At 46.6% G+C, this 18,694-nt stretch overlaps 1 protein-coding gene across 1 annotated transcript in view; it reads right to left on the bottom strand.

The window, feature by feature from the left end:
* LOC138580094 (transient receptor potential cation channel subfamily V member 6-like) overlaps positions 1-18,694 on the bottom strand; it is a 409,173-nt gene that overhangs the window by 25,052 nt on the left and 365,427 nt on the right. Inside the window, exons 13-14 of the mRNA XM_069650372.1 lie at positions 13,337-13,605; positions 1,255-1,361 (exon numbers count right to left, since the gene is read on the bottom strand). Of these exons, the coding sequence (XP_069506473.1) occupies positions 1,255-1,361; positions 13,337-13,605 (376 nt within the window). The remainder of the gene's footprint in view (positions 1-1,254; positions 1,362-13,336; positions 13,606-18,694) is intronic.

Here is an 18,694-nt window from a genome sequence, read left to right as displayed (position 1 = left end):
AAAACACACAATAAGGGCACAGGGTTGTACCCCCACCCATGGGTGCCATAAGGGTATCCCATGGGTCTGTACAACAAACCAAAAACAGGAAGAGCTGCACTGCTAGGAGTCCCACGTGGACTCCTGGGCAGAAAACAATACAGCACACAAATGAAAAAGGACTACAGGACAAGGACAGGGAGGACCTGTCCCTCCAATGCATTTCCAGCATCACAGCACCTCCCCTGCCCCCGGCCTTGTGGAGAATATTTGTGAGATGCCAGGGGAAGGAGCCATTCCCCCTGTCTTTATGGTGAGGAAGAGCATTTTTAGAACTGAACCAGTACACCAGGGCAAGGGAGTCATTCTCTCGGTGAAGGCATTATTCACTTGTGTGACGGCTAGAAGTAGGTTTTGACCCAGGACGGTGAACATGGATTTGATGGACATTCTGACAGTTCCCATTAGTTTCAGGTTGAGGCAGGGAAACCCCTCATAGAAAGTTGAGAGTTAGGTTTGGCGAGTAAACGTTTATAGCCAGAAGATGCCCCCTCCATGTCATTCTCCTTCTAAACCCTTAAACCAGACCACTACGGAACCTGACTTGTCCCCCGAGGAGAGGTTGGGCCAGGTACTCCAGGAGCACGAGCAGCGAAGAATAGGGTGGAACAGTGTCTTCCAATGCCATATCCTTTTTAGAACTGGTCCCATCCCTCGAGACGACTCTACCAAGATCTCTGGAAGGCCTGCGTTCTGATTTAGGATTCCTTAAGCATGTACATGGGCAGTGCTGAGGAGCATTGACACGATCTGGCATTTATGCTTTCTGAAGCCCAAGGCTGGCATAGCCAGTCTTCATAAGGATGATGCCAGTTGGGAGGGTCTTAAAGAGTATCTTGTCTGGCTCAGGTTTACAGGGCGTATACATCGCTGTGGCCATGATTGTTCGCGCACAGTAGCAGATCCCTAAACATTGAGGTACTCTTTAAATTTGGTCTTCCATAATATGTTACAGTCAGTGGGTGATAGAATTTAAGGAATTTTCAGGAAACTGAAAGCTGCAAGACATACCTTAGTTGGAGTGCCCAGTAAGACCCAACTTTTTAACCTTGTACAGAAAATAAGTAACAAAAACCTCCAAGGGGGCTCCGAGCAGTGGGGCACCTGGCTGAAAGCTGCCTGTGCAGCGGTATTTTGCAAGTGTATAGAGATCCCCCACCCCCTCATGCAACAGACACTTCTATACCAAGATGGATGTATGCCAGTCGGGCTTACCTGAGGTACCATTTGTCTGCAAGCCCATATTCCTTTCCACATATCCCTTGGCGAGGCCAGAGGCATCGTGGAATTTTTCGCTCTAGCATTACTGTTGTTGCAACAACCTAGAAATTATAAACAAAAACAAAAAAACAATTCAAATGAACACATTAATGATAGCAGGTATTCTCCTTTACCCCTAGAAATGCAGGGATCTGGACAACATCGATGCAACGCTTTCCACCCTGGGTGACTGGCCCTTCAGGCTAGGACAGGTGCCTCCACGTTACCAACAACCTCCAGAACCAGCCTTGATCCGAAGGCAGATGTTCATCAACAAAAATCACTCTAGAACTTCAAAAAATATCGGACTAAAACAGACTTCACACACACATTGGAGCCAATCAGACGATCCCTTCACGCAGTAGGCAGATCCCTGTTCTAGAAGGTCTTCTTCTGGCCAAAGTGAATGGTTAGAACCAATAAATACAACAAGGATTTTTGCCGGAGGGCAAACCTGGTGCAAAGGTATTGCTTGAGATTAAATTAACTAATTGTTGGACTTCTTTGCAGCAGAACGATACGGTGCTTGACCCTATATAATACGCTAATTGTACTTGACAGTGTTTCTGGTGTCAGTCGGATAGTTTCAGCCAGCACCATAGCAATCAAAGGCAGATAAGTGATCGTTTTGTAAGATCGGGTCGGAGTCATATGCCTTAAAGGTTTTGCAAGACTTGCATAGAGGGCTTGCCTATGTCCCCTCGACATAGGTCATTCATTGAATACTCTGAAAGTGGACAGGTGAGTCAAGTCTGACTTCCGAAGATGACCTGCATTACCCACAAACCCAACACGGCTTGTATACCCGTTGTAAAGATCTGTAGCCATGCTCCACCAGGTGACAGGTAGAGAAAAAACTGGCACACAAGGAGAAAATAAATAATAAACGGCAAAAATCCCAAAAGACAAACAGGAAACTGATCCTCTTGCTACGCCCTTGCCATTTGGTGACCATCCCCTTGGCAGTCAGGACCGCACCAACACTCTGGTAGATCAGAAAGGGACTGGGTACCTTATGCTTTTTTTGCAACCTCGGGAAGGGTGCTCCACCAATCAGGTGGCTGGAAACGCAGGTGAGAACACAGTGTACTGCCCACATTTCTCCAGCCGCCTTAAGCCCTTCCCTGGGTGTAGTATCTTGATTGTGGGGAGGCAATAACATACATGCCAACCTATTGCAGCACCCGGGAGGGAGATTTTGTGACAGAAAGCAGGAGAACACAATGTTCCCACTGGATTAAATTGGGGTTACAATTATTTTTGGAGGGAGGAAGTAAAAAATTGCAACATTTTGATAGAAATAAACAGGAGTTTCCTGTCTAAATTGGGAGGGTTGCCATGCATGCAACAGGGAGTCACTGCGTTGCCCCCCCTCTGTTACCCCCAACCCTCTCCAACACATCCTGCACCCTACCCCACTTACTTGCTGTTGGAGCTTTGTGCTCTAGTTTCAGCGACAGTCCCTTTTCTGTTTACTATGGAAGTGGCCATCTTGTTATTTATTTATTTTTGTACTGGCGATTGGGCTTGCTCAGTGCGCATGGAGCTGGTCTACAGTAAACAAATGAAAATAAGAGCCCCACAGTGCGAATAGCAATCCCTCCCGTTTAGAGGGACGTACAAGGACAGTAATGGCCCCAAGCCCCCACAGAGGACAGAGCCAGGCCGGTGGGCCATTCCCTGCCCTGTACACCTCTCTAAGCAGGAGCGATTGCTAAAGTCAATAACCAGGTGCCAGCTAGGCTCTTTATTTACCAGCATCACTTCCCATCCATATGGCACAGGCATCCCTTGCCACATATTGTAACCCTGCTATACCTTATATGTTACCCTCAACATGTACATCGCTCTGTTGCAACCTAGCTAGGGGGCCACTATATTAATCCCCAAATATAAACACTTATAATTCTTCTATGAAAGATATTGGGGCCTGCACACGAGAATGTTGATGGAAAAGGAATTCTTCTCCACAATGTACGAGACAGCCTTTTTAGGGCCAAGACTTTGCTCGCCACCAGGAAGCAGCAGGATAAAGAAGCGTGGCTGACTACTTGGGACAGAACACTTATTTCGGGAAAAATCACACAATTGCGAGGACACACACAGGAATACCTAGCTCCAAGCCCTACTTCAAGTCACCCGCCGGCACCACCGCCTGTCCCCCTTGAACTAAGTTTTGTCATATGGAACCCAAGTACTGTGCAGTCTGATCGTTAGTCAATCCTACACGGATGAAGGTGCTTCCTTATCGGTCTAAAAAAAAAAAAAACACAGTCAAAAACATGTCAGATCCCTAATAACAAACTGCTTATATGAACATTAGAGAGGACCTGGGGTATCTGTGGGCCATGTGAGGGGTCAGTAATGTGAGACTTGCGACTGTGTGGACTTTTCTCAGGACTTGCCATTTTATTAAACACAAAATCATAACAGAAATAATAACTAAACCTACTCTACCAGGGGATTCCCTACATATTCTAAGATCTATGGGAACATCTACTAGCATTCACAAAACCCACACACTAAACAAACATTCAAAGCAACTTAAATGCAACGTAAATAAAAGGTTACCCAAACCCCCAGTGTCTTGGATGAATTCTCGTGGTCCTAGGCAGATCTTGCTCCCCCAAGAATGTCACAAAGTCAATTTCCTCCAAGGAACAAAACCGTTTTAACCAAATGTTCACACAAATAATATCCACTGGCAAAAGTCTTTGCTTGGTGAAAAGATCCTTCCTTTACAGTTCCACAAAGAAAATAACAGCACAATTGGAGTTTCCTGGATGACTTCCTTCCAGGAAAGGGTAGGTTAAGTTGGAGAAAAAGTACTTCTTCCGCTTTGACAATTGATCTGCTTTAAACTTCTGCTGTGTCTTATATACACAGTTTGTTAAGATGCTTTCGCTTAAGGTTTGCTCCTCTCTCAGCAACTTCCTTCTGCGATAGAGATGCCAGAGCAGGCTCCCTTGCCCCATAGTTAGTTTCAGCTTCAACAGTTCTGACAAATATTGACAGCCACAGTCCTGCTACTACAACTGCACCTTCAAGGATAGGCCATTTCTGCAAGACATCTTCTACCTCCAGAGGTTGGCAAGGCACTCTTCTTTCTATGCAAATTGACAAGGGGGGTCCTGGGAGTCTCTCTGACAGACATTAGTCCTGGTTACGAGAGACTTACCCAGAGTCTTTAGCTCACTATCTTTCACAGAGAAGAAATATCCCAAACATATCAGTCTTTGTCCTGCCCTGGGGCAGTCCAGCACCGAAATGCTAGGCAATTCTCCTCTGAACAAGAGTACCAACAGAAACCCCAGACACGTGTTTCGGTCTGGTTGGACCTCATCACTAGGGAGGAGCTGTGCCTCTCTAAGAATAGTGAGCAAGGGGTCCACGTCTGGATTCCCCTAGTAACTTAGGGTGAGACCCAAAGTTACTTAAATATGCAAATTGACAGGGGGGGTCCTGGGAGTCTCTCTGCCAGACATTAGTCCTGGTTACGAGAGACTTACCCAGGTCAAGATTTATTCTAAACCTTCCAGCCATCAACTCTTTTGTTTTGCTATTGTCACCCCGAGTGGGAAGGGTATGCCCAGACGTGGGTCCTTTGCCTGCTGGGCCTAGAGACCCAAGCTACTCCTCACTGATGACACCCAACAAGGCTGAAACATGTCTGGGGATGCTTGTGGTCTTGTGCAAAAGGGATGTGACCTAGCAGTTCGGGCTGGACTACCCCTTTGGGGGTGGGACCAAGCCTGATTTGCATATGGTTTTTCCCCTTTTGTAATGGCTTGGCAGGCGAAGAACGATGGTCTGGAGAGTTGCCCAGAGCTTGTCAAGATTTATTCTAAACCTTCCAGCCATCAACTCTTTTGTTTTACTCTTCTTTCTATGCCATAAGAAAGGGCAGCCTCTTTGCCTGTCCTGCAGCTACCATAAAATCTGCTTCTAGACCACTTCTTCTTTCATATAGTTTGAATAAGCATGGATGCATGGTCAGTGGCATGATTCTCGCATGGAATAAATGTGGATGGCATCTGTAGCCGAACGCGACACAAATATTTGGCAATAGGAAGTTTACTAAAATTGTGTGCATTAAGTGATCTGCAATTGTCAATTTGTCAGCAAAGGATCTAGAAGCAACAAGGGGAGAAAAACAGTGGACATCAGATCACCCAGTCTCAGGAAGGGTAGGGAGTGGAGGGTATGTGGACCTATGTTTAAGGGAGGAGCCCTTGCTTGAAGAGGAGAGGGTATTGAGTTATTTCCTGGACTGGAGAAGCGAGGGGAAGAGTCTGATGTTGATGGGGAGGAGGTTCCAGAGTCTTGGGGTGTAGATCGAGAAAGCTCGTCTTCCGGTTCTTTCCTTTCATCACCGGAGTTAAAGTATGCCCATGTCCTTTCTTCTGTTGTATCGTAGACCTCCAGAGATGCAGAGTTTCTCAGTGAGGCACCTTGGGGACTTCAGAGTAACAGTCGTCTAGCTGATACAACATGAATTGAAGATGATACAGGCTTTCAGCAGGAGCCATTGTAGTTCGATGAGTAATGCTGTAGCATCCATGACACATTTCAGGGGTGCCAGGGTAGTCGCCAAAAGGCCTTCAAAAAGGGCATTGCCACATCCAGGTGGGAGAGGATCACTACCTGGCCGGTGGATCTGAAGTTTAATTTCAGGGATAAAGGGCTGGGTAATCCACAGGAGAGAACATTGGTACGATGCCATTTGTGTCTGCCTTACTACTTGCTGTTTGAAGTAGAGGTGTCTGTCAGCTGGTTTGTGAAGCCCTGAAGGTGCATAGCAGAGAGCCAGGTCTGGATGTCAGGGTGTTTGTTGTTGGTCAGCAGTAAGAATTCAGTCTTCGAGGGGTTAAGCTTCAGGTAAGCACTGGACATCTAGGACTGGATCCATGTGAGGCAGGCCGTGAGCCTGTGGATGTCTGCGATGGAGGGTAACTCGAGGTAGATCTGCGTATCTGCGTGCCATCTGCGTATTGATGAATGTGCATGTTGCGTGGAGCGAGTAGGGTTCCAAGTGGTTCCATGTAAAGATTGCAGATCACAGGGTACAGGATGGATCCTTGCAGGTCTCCACTTGTGATGGATGGAGTTGGCGATCTGGAGGAATCCATTTTTACAAATTGGTGACGATTATCAAGGTAGGATTTGAACCAGTTGAGGACTATCTCACCATTTTCAGTTAGCAACCGATCTAATGTGTGCCAGTAATCAGTGGCAGGTCGGCCATTTGTTCAGGCAAAGAGAGGAGGTGCATAAGCACAGCACAGAGATGCGGACAATAGGCGTACTATTGCAAAAGTCTAAATGCAGAAGGATTTTCTTCCCACCACAATGAAACTCATGCTCTTGAGAAGTGTTGCAGTTCCATTTAGATAGTTGAGAGAATTTTTAATTGCACTGCATCCTATTCTGCATGCTTGGAATTCTGGGTCCCATGTTGTTCATTATAAATGTACGTTTATTTTGAGCTGTTTTTACCCTATTACCATCTCCCTACTTTTGAATGTATACATAGGACTGTATTAATCAACTATTTCAATTATGTTTATTAAAATTGCCTTTTTAGGTGGTGATCAGTTGCAAACAAGAAGGGTTCATTTTTGGAGTCCCTGATCTCTCCCCCCCACTTTTGACCATTGCAGCCAGATTTGTAAAGGCTGTGCAGGTCAGGGCCATGGAAGCACATGTTCATGGACCCACAAGACTAGACCAATTCAAAATTTGAGAACCACGTTTATTCTGTGTTATGCCAAGAACCATGCTAAGGGGAACCACGCCATGAGAGGCGGTGTGGGAGTGAGCCTAGGTGTGGGACAGAGAAACCCAGGTACAGATGGTTCACGCTCAAAAACGGAAGTCAGCAGCAACTGCGCAACGAAGAAAGCAACTCGGCATGGAAACAGCGGTTAACAGGATGCATGCCGAGCCAGCAAGCTGAAGAATCGCAAATCGAAGGAACACAAGAAGCAACTGGCAAGCCCAGGGAAGATAGGTGGTTTACTGAGTTGCCTGCACGTGTATGCCGGTCTGTGGGAATAACGCTAAGTAAAGGGATCTGAAACAAGGGAATGCAAAGAGCGACCGGTAAGCCCAGAGAAACCAAATGGGTTACCGGGTTGCCTCACAGAGTGTGCCACCTCATGAGAATTGAGCAAGAGATACAAAGGGAGGCTAATGAAGAAGTTAACAAATTGAAGAACCAAAATTTCGAAAGTGTTGTTGAGCCCATATCTAAAGTGTGAAAACCACATAACAGATAAATGCTCACGAAAAAGAGGCAAAAAACCCTTTGATGAAAAAGGATGTGACCATTGCAAAGAACTGTGTGAAACAAGAGTGGATAAGCCAGAGATGGGCTTATGTAATTTCATGTGGGAGGTAGTGAAGGATTGCAAGGCTGAGGGCAGCGACAAGCAGGCGGCTGTGCCAATAGGGTCAGATCAACCGCTAGCGGGACAGCAATGCCTCAAATTCAACAAAGGCGCCTTGCAGGGACAACCAAGTGACAAGCTCCGGGACATGGCAGCAGAGACTGACACGGCAGGGTGGTGGTGCCTCACGGCACTCACTGGCAGAAGATGCTGCAGCTCCATAGCAATGCAGCAGTGCGTTGCAGGACGCCAAACTAAGAAAAACCACAGTACTTACAGAAGGCAGACAGACCTATATTACATACCGTCAGAGAGGACTGCTGTGAACAAGCGTGGTGGCATGTCTTCGGGGAAACCAGCAGCAACGTCCATAACATGGGCAGGGCTAACAGCAACATGCCGACCCAAGACCAAGATAGAAGGGGACGGGAGCGGGACTTCAGCAAGTACGGAGGTGATTGGCACTGGCAAGGAGGGGCATGCGGATTGGATGTTGGGGAAGGAAACTAGCCTAAAAACTGACCGAAGACTTACATTGTGGCTTTTGGATCCATTGCTTTGCAGGAAGAATACTGCGACACAGAATACTGTTGTGCCTATTAGATTGGAAGCAGGCTGAGAAAGAAGGAAGGCATTGAGCAACCCCTGCTCCATGCCTGCTATGCTAAGAACACCTGTAGAGATAGAGACTAATTCAATTCTTGCATTCTTGCTTTCTATGTTGCTGAAAAGAAGCTTTTTTCCCAATAAACCATATTGGTTATTGACCTCATACCGGGGACCATCTCTTCACTTCCCTACACATGGTTAAAAGGGAAAAGTCAAAGCATAAAGTCCTAGCAGGCGAGTATACCAGGTGAAGCTAAAGTTTGTAAACTGTTAATCTGGAAAAGAGAATCTCAAGGAAGACCTATGCCCTTGAAATTGGGAACGATATAAAATTGCAAGAAGAGCCTTAAAGGGAAGATATCTGGTCACCTGCGTGTCTGGTTCCCACACTTAAATAGAGTTAAAGTCAAAAGGAGAATCCCATAAAAGGGAACGAGAAACCCTGGGAAAAGAGGGCTGTTTCCCTGCGCACTGGGAACACATCAAGAGGAGGGAATGATCCTCTTGGCTGCTGAGGAACCAGACTATTTATTTGAACTTGACTTAATAGGAGGAGGAAGCCATTCCCTGGAACTGTGAACATTGTCTATTTGAAACCTTTCTGTTGGATTTGAACTTTTGCGTTGAAGTGGAACATTTGTGCACTTCTGCAAATCAGAGACAATACCCTTTGCACCTTAGAGTGCGAGGTCCAGAACAGGACTATGGACACAGGACATATATTGCATTGGACATCTTGACGAAGGACAGACCAATTCGTTTTGGTTGAGTTCGGGAAATACCTCTTAGAATAGGGATAGGGAGTCATTTTCCAACCCCCATTTGTTTCAATAAAAGCTTATAACCAAAAGCCAAGAGTTTGCTGTGCCCCCGTCTCATCCCTGGCTTCTCGCACAAAGTAATTGTTTTGTAACTGCTGTCAGAATTTAATTGACAAGACTTGTTTTTCAGGACAAACAAAAAGGCATTTTCCAAAGTCTCTGCCTCCCCCCGCCGTGTCTCAGTCACCAGTAAAAACAAGCAGTTCGCAAAATTACAGGTAACATCTTACTGGTTGAGGGGTCCTGGGTAAAGTTCCTTGTTAAGTCGCCCTCAACATAGCAAACCCATGAAAACGTTGATGAAGGTTGTCTCATGCCTCTAGACTCCTTGCCAGGACCACCATCGGATGTTCGCTTTCAGTGGTGGAGTGGGTGGTCAACCACAGACTGGTGATAGGCTGGTCTGAGGTGCTCTAGCCTAAGCACCTGATCCTATGGGTCCCAAATCTGCTCCAGGGGCTCTCTATAGGTGTCATCTGGCATCTTAGTGTTAGGAAAGATTTCGTAATTGTAGGTAATTTTCCTTCCATGTGGCAACCCCTAAACTTTTTGCTGTTGTTTTTCACCTTGTTCTTGACTTTGCCAGAGAAGTGAAGCCTTCTGCCGCACTCCTCTGGGCTTTCGCTCCTTTCTTACGGGGAAACTGACATGCCCTTAAGACAGTCAGTACCGGGGAACGCTGTTTCCCGTAGTTTCTTTTATCATGTTGCGGCTTTCGTGCAACATGACACAAGAGGGCACTGTAAGCTAAGTTACAGCTCTCTTGGGTCTCTAGCCTTCTACAGGCCCTAGATACTCGTTTAGGATTGTATCTGATCGGTGCAAGTGATTCAGGGACGGGAATGGTGGCAGCGATCGTTTCTTGTGTTTTGAGCTCCTTTTGGCGTTCTAAGCGCGTTTCTCGCGCTTAACCCAAAATGGTGGCCTGGCTCCCAAAATGGCCAGACCACGAGGCTCTTTGTCCTGTCCGCTGACGGTCTTGCTCCCTTCACCTTCCCCAGGTCGAGCCGACCCGGGGCCTTCCTTATTTGGGCATGTACTTTCCCGCGAAACACGGATGCTTTCGCGGGCTTCTACATGTCTTGTGTGTGCCTCCAGGATGGGGGCTGGGATGTCTGGTCCCAATACACATCCTGGGTGCCAGAGAGTCTAGGGTGGTGTGAATGCCTGGGACCACCATGGTCCGTGATTGGTCCACGAATAGTGTGAGTGTTGATGAGCGGATCTCCCATTGGGTCCCCTCCGTTTTGGCGCGAAGGGAACCGTGGATAAGAGGGGGCTGGAAACACCACTACCATGTCGATCTCCTGAGTTCTCACGAACGAAGGAATACAGGAGCCAAGTATCCTGCAACCAAGAGGCTGGACCGAGGAATCGCTGGTGACCCGCTGAAGGACTTCTCCTCTGCACTGCTGTCGCCTTGTGAAACCCTTTTCACCTTGATCGAACCAGAAGGCCTGTACTGGTACTTCGACCCTTGGAATAGCGGGAACAGCTATTCTCGGCATCTTCACCATCTCCTGCCAGTAAGCCTTCGGAAGCGTCTCTGGCCCATCCAGCTGACTGACCAGCTTACACGGGAGTCTTGCTCTGTAACCGCCGCCAGGTTGTGTAGTATTTCGAGTCCTTGTCACTCACACGCTTCGTACACTTGGCGTTCCCAGGTCGGAAGTGAGTAGTGTACATTTGGCTCAGATACACACGGCCGCTCCGTTGCCCTGCTGTGGTAACAAACTGTGCGGGTTTCTTCGATTGGGACGTCTTTTTACTCAACACGACGACGAGGCGTTCCCTGCTCTTCTGAACCTGCCAGCTACTGAAACGGACGCGGAGAAGCCTAAGTCTGCTTGCATCGGGGACCGGTGAGTAGCATAGCTAGGATCTGGTCGCCCTCCTGCAGGAGCCCATTGCTTTTCCCCGCTGTGTCAAACAGCACGCCTTTCCGTACTCGCGCTCTGCTTCTGCCCACTGTGGAGGCTGCGCTTGAGTCGCGGAACTTGTTGTTCTTTTTTGCACTAAACTGAACTGCCTGATTTCCCTCGAAGAGCTTCTCCTTTTGCCCGTTGGCACCAGCACGTGCAGGTACTTTTGAGCACAAGGCTCCACTCTTCGCAGGGCTCGGACTTCCATCTAGTTAGGTGCCTCTGAAGGCGAACTGGGTCTAAGCATTATTTTGCACTGCCTGTCTTCCTTCCCTTTTAGGTGGACTACCCATTTCGTGCATCTAACGCTTGAGACGGTCGTATTTGTATATATATTGTGTTGATATGGTATGTGTTGGTTTACTATCGTTATATTGTGATTTTCTCGCTACGGTCATTGTTTTAAAGGCCTTGAAATAAATGTGTATATATTTTTAATATAACAACTGTTTGGAGTAGTACGTAAGTGATCTTGCTTTGTGTGCTCATTGCGGGCTTTCAGTCACCCTCACCCCTCTTGAGACCTAGTCTTGACCGCCGCGATCGCTACCTTGATTGGTCTGGCTCGTCCAGAGGTTACCCTGTTCCAAGTAATTAGGTTGGCCTTCTGTACTTCTGCGCCACTAGGACAGAGTTCAGAAATCCGTCTTAACACTTCCCTCCTTGGGAATAGAAAAATCCTGCTTGTCCTCACATGCCCCTCCACATAATTCATTTCCAACACACCCTGCCGGCATGGAATATTTCTCGGTTTTTCCCCAGACTTCTCCAGTTCCTCCCTGAATGTTAGGATCACCAATCACTCCCATCTTCTCTGCTTCTCTGTACCAGCAGGTCCTCTCCAACACCAGGTTCCGGAATGCTTGCCCTTTCCACCACCTTCTGTCCCCACCTCCTGCTTAGTGCTTCCACTCTCCACGACTTCTCTCTCTCCAGTCATGCCCTCTGCTTCTCTACCCTTCAACCTCTCTGTCTTTACATTCTTTCACCAGTTGCCTACACACACCCACACCTATGTTCTCCCTGGGCCCAATTGTATATGCCAGTGTTCCCACCCCTAGGGCCATGCTCACTAGGAGTGGCTGCTTGTGTGTATGATTCTGGGTGCTAGTGCACAATAGCGGCCTTGCAATTACCTCCATCAGATGCTTTCGATTTGATAATGTGTGCCTTGTGTATGCCCCAGACCAAGCCCATAAAAGGCACGGCTACAGCGGAAGCCCCTTAATTTCCCAGTCACTGTGCAGGTAAATGGTATTCAAGTTCTTTCTGAAATACAGTTCTCAGGATCTTCATGCAACTTGTATCTCGACTACACGGCCCATCGTCCTTACCACCACATCCTGCAAGACTTGGTACAGTCTTTTTTTAAAAGGGACGGATATAAATGTGGCATGCCCCGAACGCAGTGCTGGATGTTGCAAGGGTGTCCAGAGAAACCTCTATGTCTCCCCTCATCCCAACATCAGAGAGCAGGTGGTGGCAGGTCAGGACAGTCACAGCCCATGTACTCCATGTTCGCCCCTTCTTCGGTTTGAAAGTTGAACAAAACATTGCACTACTTTTTGCACCCAAACTTTGACTTAAGAAATAAGCACACGTTCCATGGGCTGAACCAGGTGGTAAGGTCGGGTAAGTTAAATGCCCAGATTAAGCAGAGATCTGAACGCCAGGACCTGTCACTTATCACCCGGTTCAGTCCCCAGAACGGGTGCTTATTGCTGTTAGCACCACAACGCCAACCTGTGTGGCGCTAAGAGCAATGTATTTGTGAGAAACAATGGGTCGCAGCAAGCGCGCAATCCCTTGTTTCTCAAAAACATATCCTCACCCAACATGGCCCCCATAGAAATGGAGGGCGCATCTCTATGCTGAGTCCCTCTTCCATTTCCATAGTGGCCATGGACAGGCCTGCAGTGAGGAGAGCCACAGAGGAGCCGGGCTGTAGGAGTTCAAGTAAGCGGGGGGACCAGGTCAAGTTGTGATGGGAAAGACAAGCAAAGCTGCACGGGGTGGGAGGGAAGATGGCCAGTGGGTGCATCGAGTACTCAGGTTGCTACAATCCTAGGCTTGGATCATGAGATTCAGCCAGGGTTTGGAGCACCTGCCGAAGTTTCTAATTTCAAGTTAATGCATCAATGTAAGTAATATGTTTGTGTGAAGGCCATTGCAAGAAGAGACAACTTTTGGGTTTGTGAATATGTCTAGCTTACTCGAATGCTGATGAGACGGCCAATCAGATTTGTTACATTCCATATAAGGTAGCAGTCTAGAGTAACAACCTTTCAGCCATTACCTGTGCCCGCCAGAGCTCATCTCGCTCATGCGCTACACGCCAGTGTGTGTCCCCCATCATGGCGATGAGCAGGTTCAGCATGAGAAGGGCTGCAATGACAGCGAAGGCAGAGTACAAGACGCTGAACATGAAGGGAAGGTCCACGCTGTAGTTTGCAGGCCCGTCAATCACAGTGAGGAAAAGTTCAAAAGTGCTGTAAAGTGCCATGGGGTAGCTCATGAAGTGCCCCAGCTCATCTGCGTCCTGGGTCTGAAAAATGATGTAAAAGGCTGAAAGAAAGAATTTAGCAATTAGGTACATTCGGCAGAATTGTATTAAACTCTTCCTTAGGAACACTGGAAATAGAAGTATTTGCAAGTCATATACATGTGAAGTTCCACTGCAATGGATTGTAAAAAAAAAGGTGGACACCTGTCACACAGTTTACCCCTCAGCAATATATGGATATTTTGTGAAAACAAATGACAACAAAAATTTACAATTCAGATATCACAAATAATGTTTTATTTGGTTTGGACCACTAGTTCATAGTCACTCTCAGTAGTTTGCATGTGTTTCAGGCTACTGGTACTTCTTCAGGACAAAGTGTACGGTTGATTCCAGTACCAAATTAAAGACAGATCCCGGTTAGTCCAAAGTTGCTCCAATTTCCAAAGCAGCCAATTGTGTGACGCCACAATCATTACCCATTACATGTACCTATTACTGTAACTTGTAACCGCTTCTAAACAGGCGTCCAGATGCCTCTGGGCAGGGTGCGCACTATAAATAAATACAAATACAAATATACAAATTAAGCAGAAGTTTGCTTGTGAAACAGTGAGGCTTCCATACTGCAAGCTCTTGGGCCAGCACGTCACTCTCCCCTCCGTTCATCTGGCCCAATATGAGCCATATTTCTCAATTAGCGCACACGATTGCGGCACAAGCCAATCAGGTGTGAGTGGACATGGATTGAATCCAACAATGAAAGCCTGTGGTCCATCCTGGCCACAGCGGCTCTCCTATCTTTGACCCTGTGCCTTGTAGGAACTGCTGTCTCCCATCAAAGCTCCACTTACCTGGCTGCCTTCTCCTGATCTTCAGTCAGCACCCTCCTCACCAGCTTAATTTCCTCTCAATATGTAGGGCTGGCCACCATAGAATTAGTAAAAAGATACCCAAGCTCTACTATTTGCAGTGGCAGCAATATTTCAAGCTTAAGGGAAACATTGGTGTGTTCCTTGCAGGCTGGTAATGTCCTTGAGCCGTTGGTGAAGTCCCTTGCTTCGCTCAGGCCTATCGACTCAGGCGAGTCATTGCTGCTGGGCAATGCCCTTCCCCTCTCACTGCCATCAATGAGGTTACTTTCCTCTGAATCATGTTGTGAAACAGTCCGGCAGGAGCGAAGACCAATACCCGCTTCAGATAATTTCAACTTGCATTCAAATTGTCTCCAATGTAGTGGCTGTCCTTTCCATCATGCCACATTGGTGGCTGCAAATTGTAGAACAAGTGGCATCTATCAAATCCAGTCAAGCTGCAGAACTGCAGATATAGTTACGTGCATGACTGGTGGGTCACACTCTGTAGCAACAGTTCTGGTAAGATTCCCCGAACATAGCAGCAGAATGGATTTTGGATGAACCGTCTTTCTTTGAAGTTGATCGAAAGCATCCTCTGGTGCTCAAAGACCAGAAGACTTGGGCTCACATCCTGAGCAATTAATAGTGCCTCTGCAATATTTATTTATTTTTATTTTCAGAGTCCCATTATTCACAGTGATACACACTAGTAAATTTGACAAGCTAAGCAGGGGCATGTGTAACATGAGCCTCGGTGCTTCTAAGATAGGACATCAGAACTGTCATCATTTTACACATGTTTTATTAATCTGCAAGGACTCCTACACCAAGGAAAGGGCAGAGAAAAATGAAAAAGAAAAAAAAAGGTGAAGACAACCAGGTAAAAGAAAAGTGGTACGCTTAGATGGTATGTTTTGAGTCACTGCAGAAATTCCAAAAAAGCACCCCAGATGGTCTTGCAATATTTTATTGCATTGTTCTAAAATCATATTAATGACATCTGAAGGTGTATTGATCTTGACATATCGATGAATGATGAGAGGCTGAGGTTAGAGAGGATGCTCAGTAGTGGTCGATCATAAATGTTGAAAAGCAAAAAGGTGACGGAGGAGTCTTGCGGAACCCAACAAGGATCAGGAAGGGAACAGGAATAATAGGCTTCCATTTTCACCTGTTTGGGCCACGGATTTAAACCTTTTTAGAGAATCTTCCAACACTAGGACATCTTCAGACGATCTGGATAGGAGTAGTTCAAAATCGTCTGTCGAATGCCGCTGAGCATGACCAACAAACTAAGATCACCCCCATCTGCTGATCTCAGGACGCCATCTTAGACGGCGAGAAGGGTTGTCTCTGTTCCAAGGCGAGGCCAAAGCTTGACGGAAACACACGTAGGTGGTGATAATCTTCCAAGACATTTTGGAAGTTCAGAGGTGGCGACTTTGAAGGCCATACCAGGGTTGCAATTGGGCGGTAATTCACTAGTAGGCTGTGATCTAAAGAAGATTTCTTTAGTAATGTAGCCAGGAAGGATCTTTTAAGCTTCGTAGAAACCGTGCCTTACAAAAAAGAATGTATGAAGTTTGCAATGAATTCATTTAGTTCAGAAGCGTGACCCTTCGCCAAAGAGACTGCAATGGGATCATAATTGTGGTTTTGTAGGTTTCAAATTTGGAAGCAAAACAGACATTTCCTAGGATATGACCTGGGTGAAATAAAAGGGTGTAGGAAGAGTATATGAATCGGAGTTAGATAATACAGCGTGAGAAATGGAAGTTGTAACTCAATATTTGATCAGATGGCACTGACTTTATTCATGAAGGAATTGTTGAAGTCGTTCGTTTGAGAGAGGGAGTGAAACGCGAGGAGATACATGGGGCTGGGCAAGATTGATTTTTGGAATTACACCAGATTTCTTTCTTTCCTGCGGTCTCTTTCTTTAAAACCGTAAGGGGTTTAGAATACCATTTACTGACCTTAATTGCTTTAGCTGTTATAGGGGGCAGAGGCTTCACATACTCTCTGTAGTATGGTCATGTTGGAGTGGGACAGGTTTTCACTCCTGGAGTTAGGGCTCTATGGGAGAAGCCTGGATGATAAATCAGTACCTTTTATTAAGGTCTTTTCAGCTGTGCAATGAAATCCTGTCTACGGGTTTGGCTTTTGGGATCCAGTTTGAGTGATAAGGATCCTAGCATAGTGGTCCGACTATGCCATAAGTGTAGTCTCCCGATAGGAATAGTCCGTAGCCCTTGTATATTATTAGGTCAGGACAGTGGCCGTGGTTATGAGAAGGCGATGAAGTGAGTAGAGAAAGGTCATGTGACATGAGCATTTTATGGAGTTTAGTGGCATCAGGATTATCTGGGGGGGGGGGGGGTCACACCAGATGTTGAAATACCGAAGAATAATTAAGTTGGAGTATTGCACAAATAGGAATTTTCTAGGACTAACCTCACAATTCCGGGAGGTCGGCAACAGAGAACCAAATTAAAGGAATGGGAGGGTGAGAAATAGAACATACGGGGATGAACCCAAGATACCGGATCCCAGGAAACGGACTCAAAATTAGTTAGGAGCAAAACAGATTTGAGAGAATTGTGACTCCACGCCCCATTTTTGGGATTCCTAGTGCCACCATTTGATCTGGAAGTTGGGGGGATGGGGTTGGGGTGCGCTGGGATATGAATCGCAACAGCCATCATTTAAAATGACTTCTACTCCTTTCTAAGATGATGTATGATAACCAAGGAACACGATAAGCAGTGAGCAGTAGAGCAAGTTGCTGGTTATGTGCAGCACTTTGAGAAGAAGGTGTTAGGCAGGATTGCATGCAGTACCCTCTGAGACCACCACATACAATTAAGACTACAGGTGTAGGCAAAACAAATCTTTGGTATAAGTCTGTACTACACAGTTTTCTTGGTAGCGAGCTGAGCAGCAAGGCTTATCTCAAGAGTGAATGTGAACAGTAAATGAAGTTACACAGAGATATTACAATCACAGTGGTTCAAGTAGACACTTACACTCAAGGTTTCTTAGTAAAACACGTATAAATGTATTACACAATCATTTAGAAAACATTCACTAGAAGGAGGCAACTTAATATTATACACAAATCTACTTCAACATAAAACCAATACGTTTCTGAGTAATTTAAGCTCCCCTGAAATAGAGCCAAAGGGCATTTCAGTCACTTTAAATGGGAAGGCAAAGGCACAAGTTAATAGAATAGATCACAACTACTTTCTTAGGCCGTGCAAATGGATTCAGTTCACTAGAGGACTCGATTCAGTTCAACAGGCCTAGGACAAAGTCAATAGGATAGGGTCTTGGATAGAAAAAAGCAGTTCTTGTACTAAACGGTAAGGTCTTTGCAAAAGTTCTCAGAAGTAGTTTGTACAAAAAATAATCATTTGTTTGGTCCCAAGCTGATTAGGCCTGCAAGTTGGGAAAGTTCCATGAACTTTCACAGCGAGAGGTAAGTTCTTTCAATCGGGTTGGCACAGTACCTTAATATGAAACAAAAGATGCAGCTGAAGACGTTGGTTCCTGGCAGTTCCTGCAGATCTCACTGTTCCTGAGCCTCAGTCGTGGGGACAAGGGGGAGGACGTCAGGGGACTCCTGCACTGCACGGGATCGTCAGAAAACGCTGACAAAATTGAGTCACTTCAGTTTCAGTAGCTGTAATTCAAGCACACAAGCTGGTGTCCCTCTCCCTGGTTAATCCTAACCAGCCTTGAGAATGGTATCCAGGTGGCTTACGACTTGATTGGTCCCACCAACTCAAAGGAAGAAGTCGTCCTTGAAGGGGCTTCCCTGTTGGGATGAACTTGGCAATGCAGACCTGCAGCAGGGCTTCACCAGGCAAACCAATGGTCCACTGGTCCTCTTCCAGCTCGTCTTCGGTTCCTTCGTTCCAGTGGTCAACTCTGCTTTCCAGTCCACGAGACTCGCCTTTTAATCGGTTTTCTCCTTTTCATTCCAGCCTAGCTGCCACTCACCCAGCAGGGTGGCTGTCCTTGCTGGACAGTCAGCCAGCCAATCACGTCAGAGTGCATTTGGGTCTCCAAGGAGACTAAGCTCAGGGAGTTTCGGGCACCTCCCTCACTTCCTGCCCATCCCAGACACTCAGACGCCAGAGGCGGTCTTCAGTCCTGAAGCCCGCCAAAGGCATACGTACAAAGGGACCAAACCTGGTTTGGCACACAGGGAGAAACACTAGAAGGACCGTTCCAAAAAGAAATGGCGAAAAAAGAAGACCAGGACCCGATTAAACAAAGGCGCTTATGG

The sequence above is a fragment of the Ambystoma mexicanum genome, chromosome 3p, assembly GCF_040938575.1.
Source record: "Ambystoma mexicanum isolate Mex_15411 chromosome 3p, UKY_AmexF1_1, whole genome shotgun sequence".
Classification (NCBI taxonomy): Eukaryota; Metazoa; Chordata; class Amphibia; order Caudata; family Ambystomatidae; genus Ambystoma; species Ambystoma mexicanum.
Note: the sequence above shows the minus strand (reverse complement) of the source record. Positions and strands in the feature narration are given on the sequence as shown.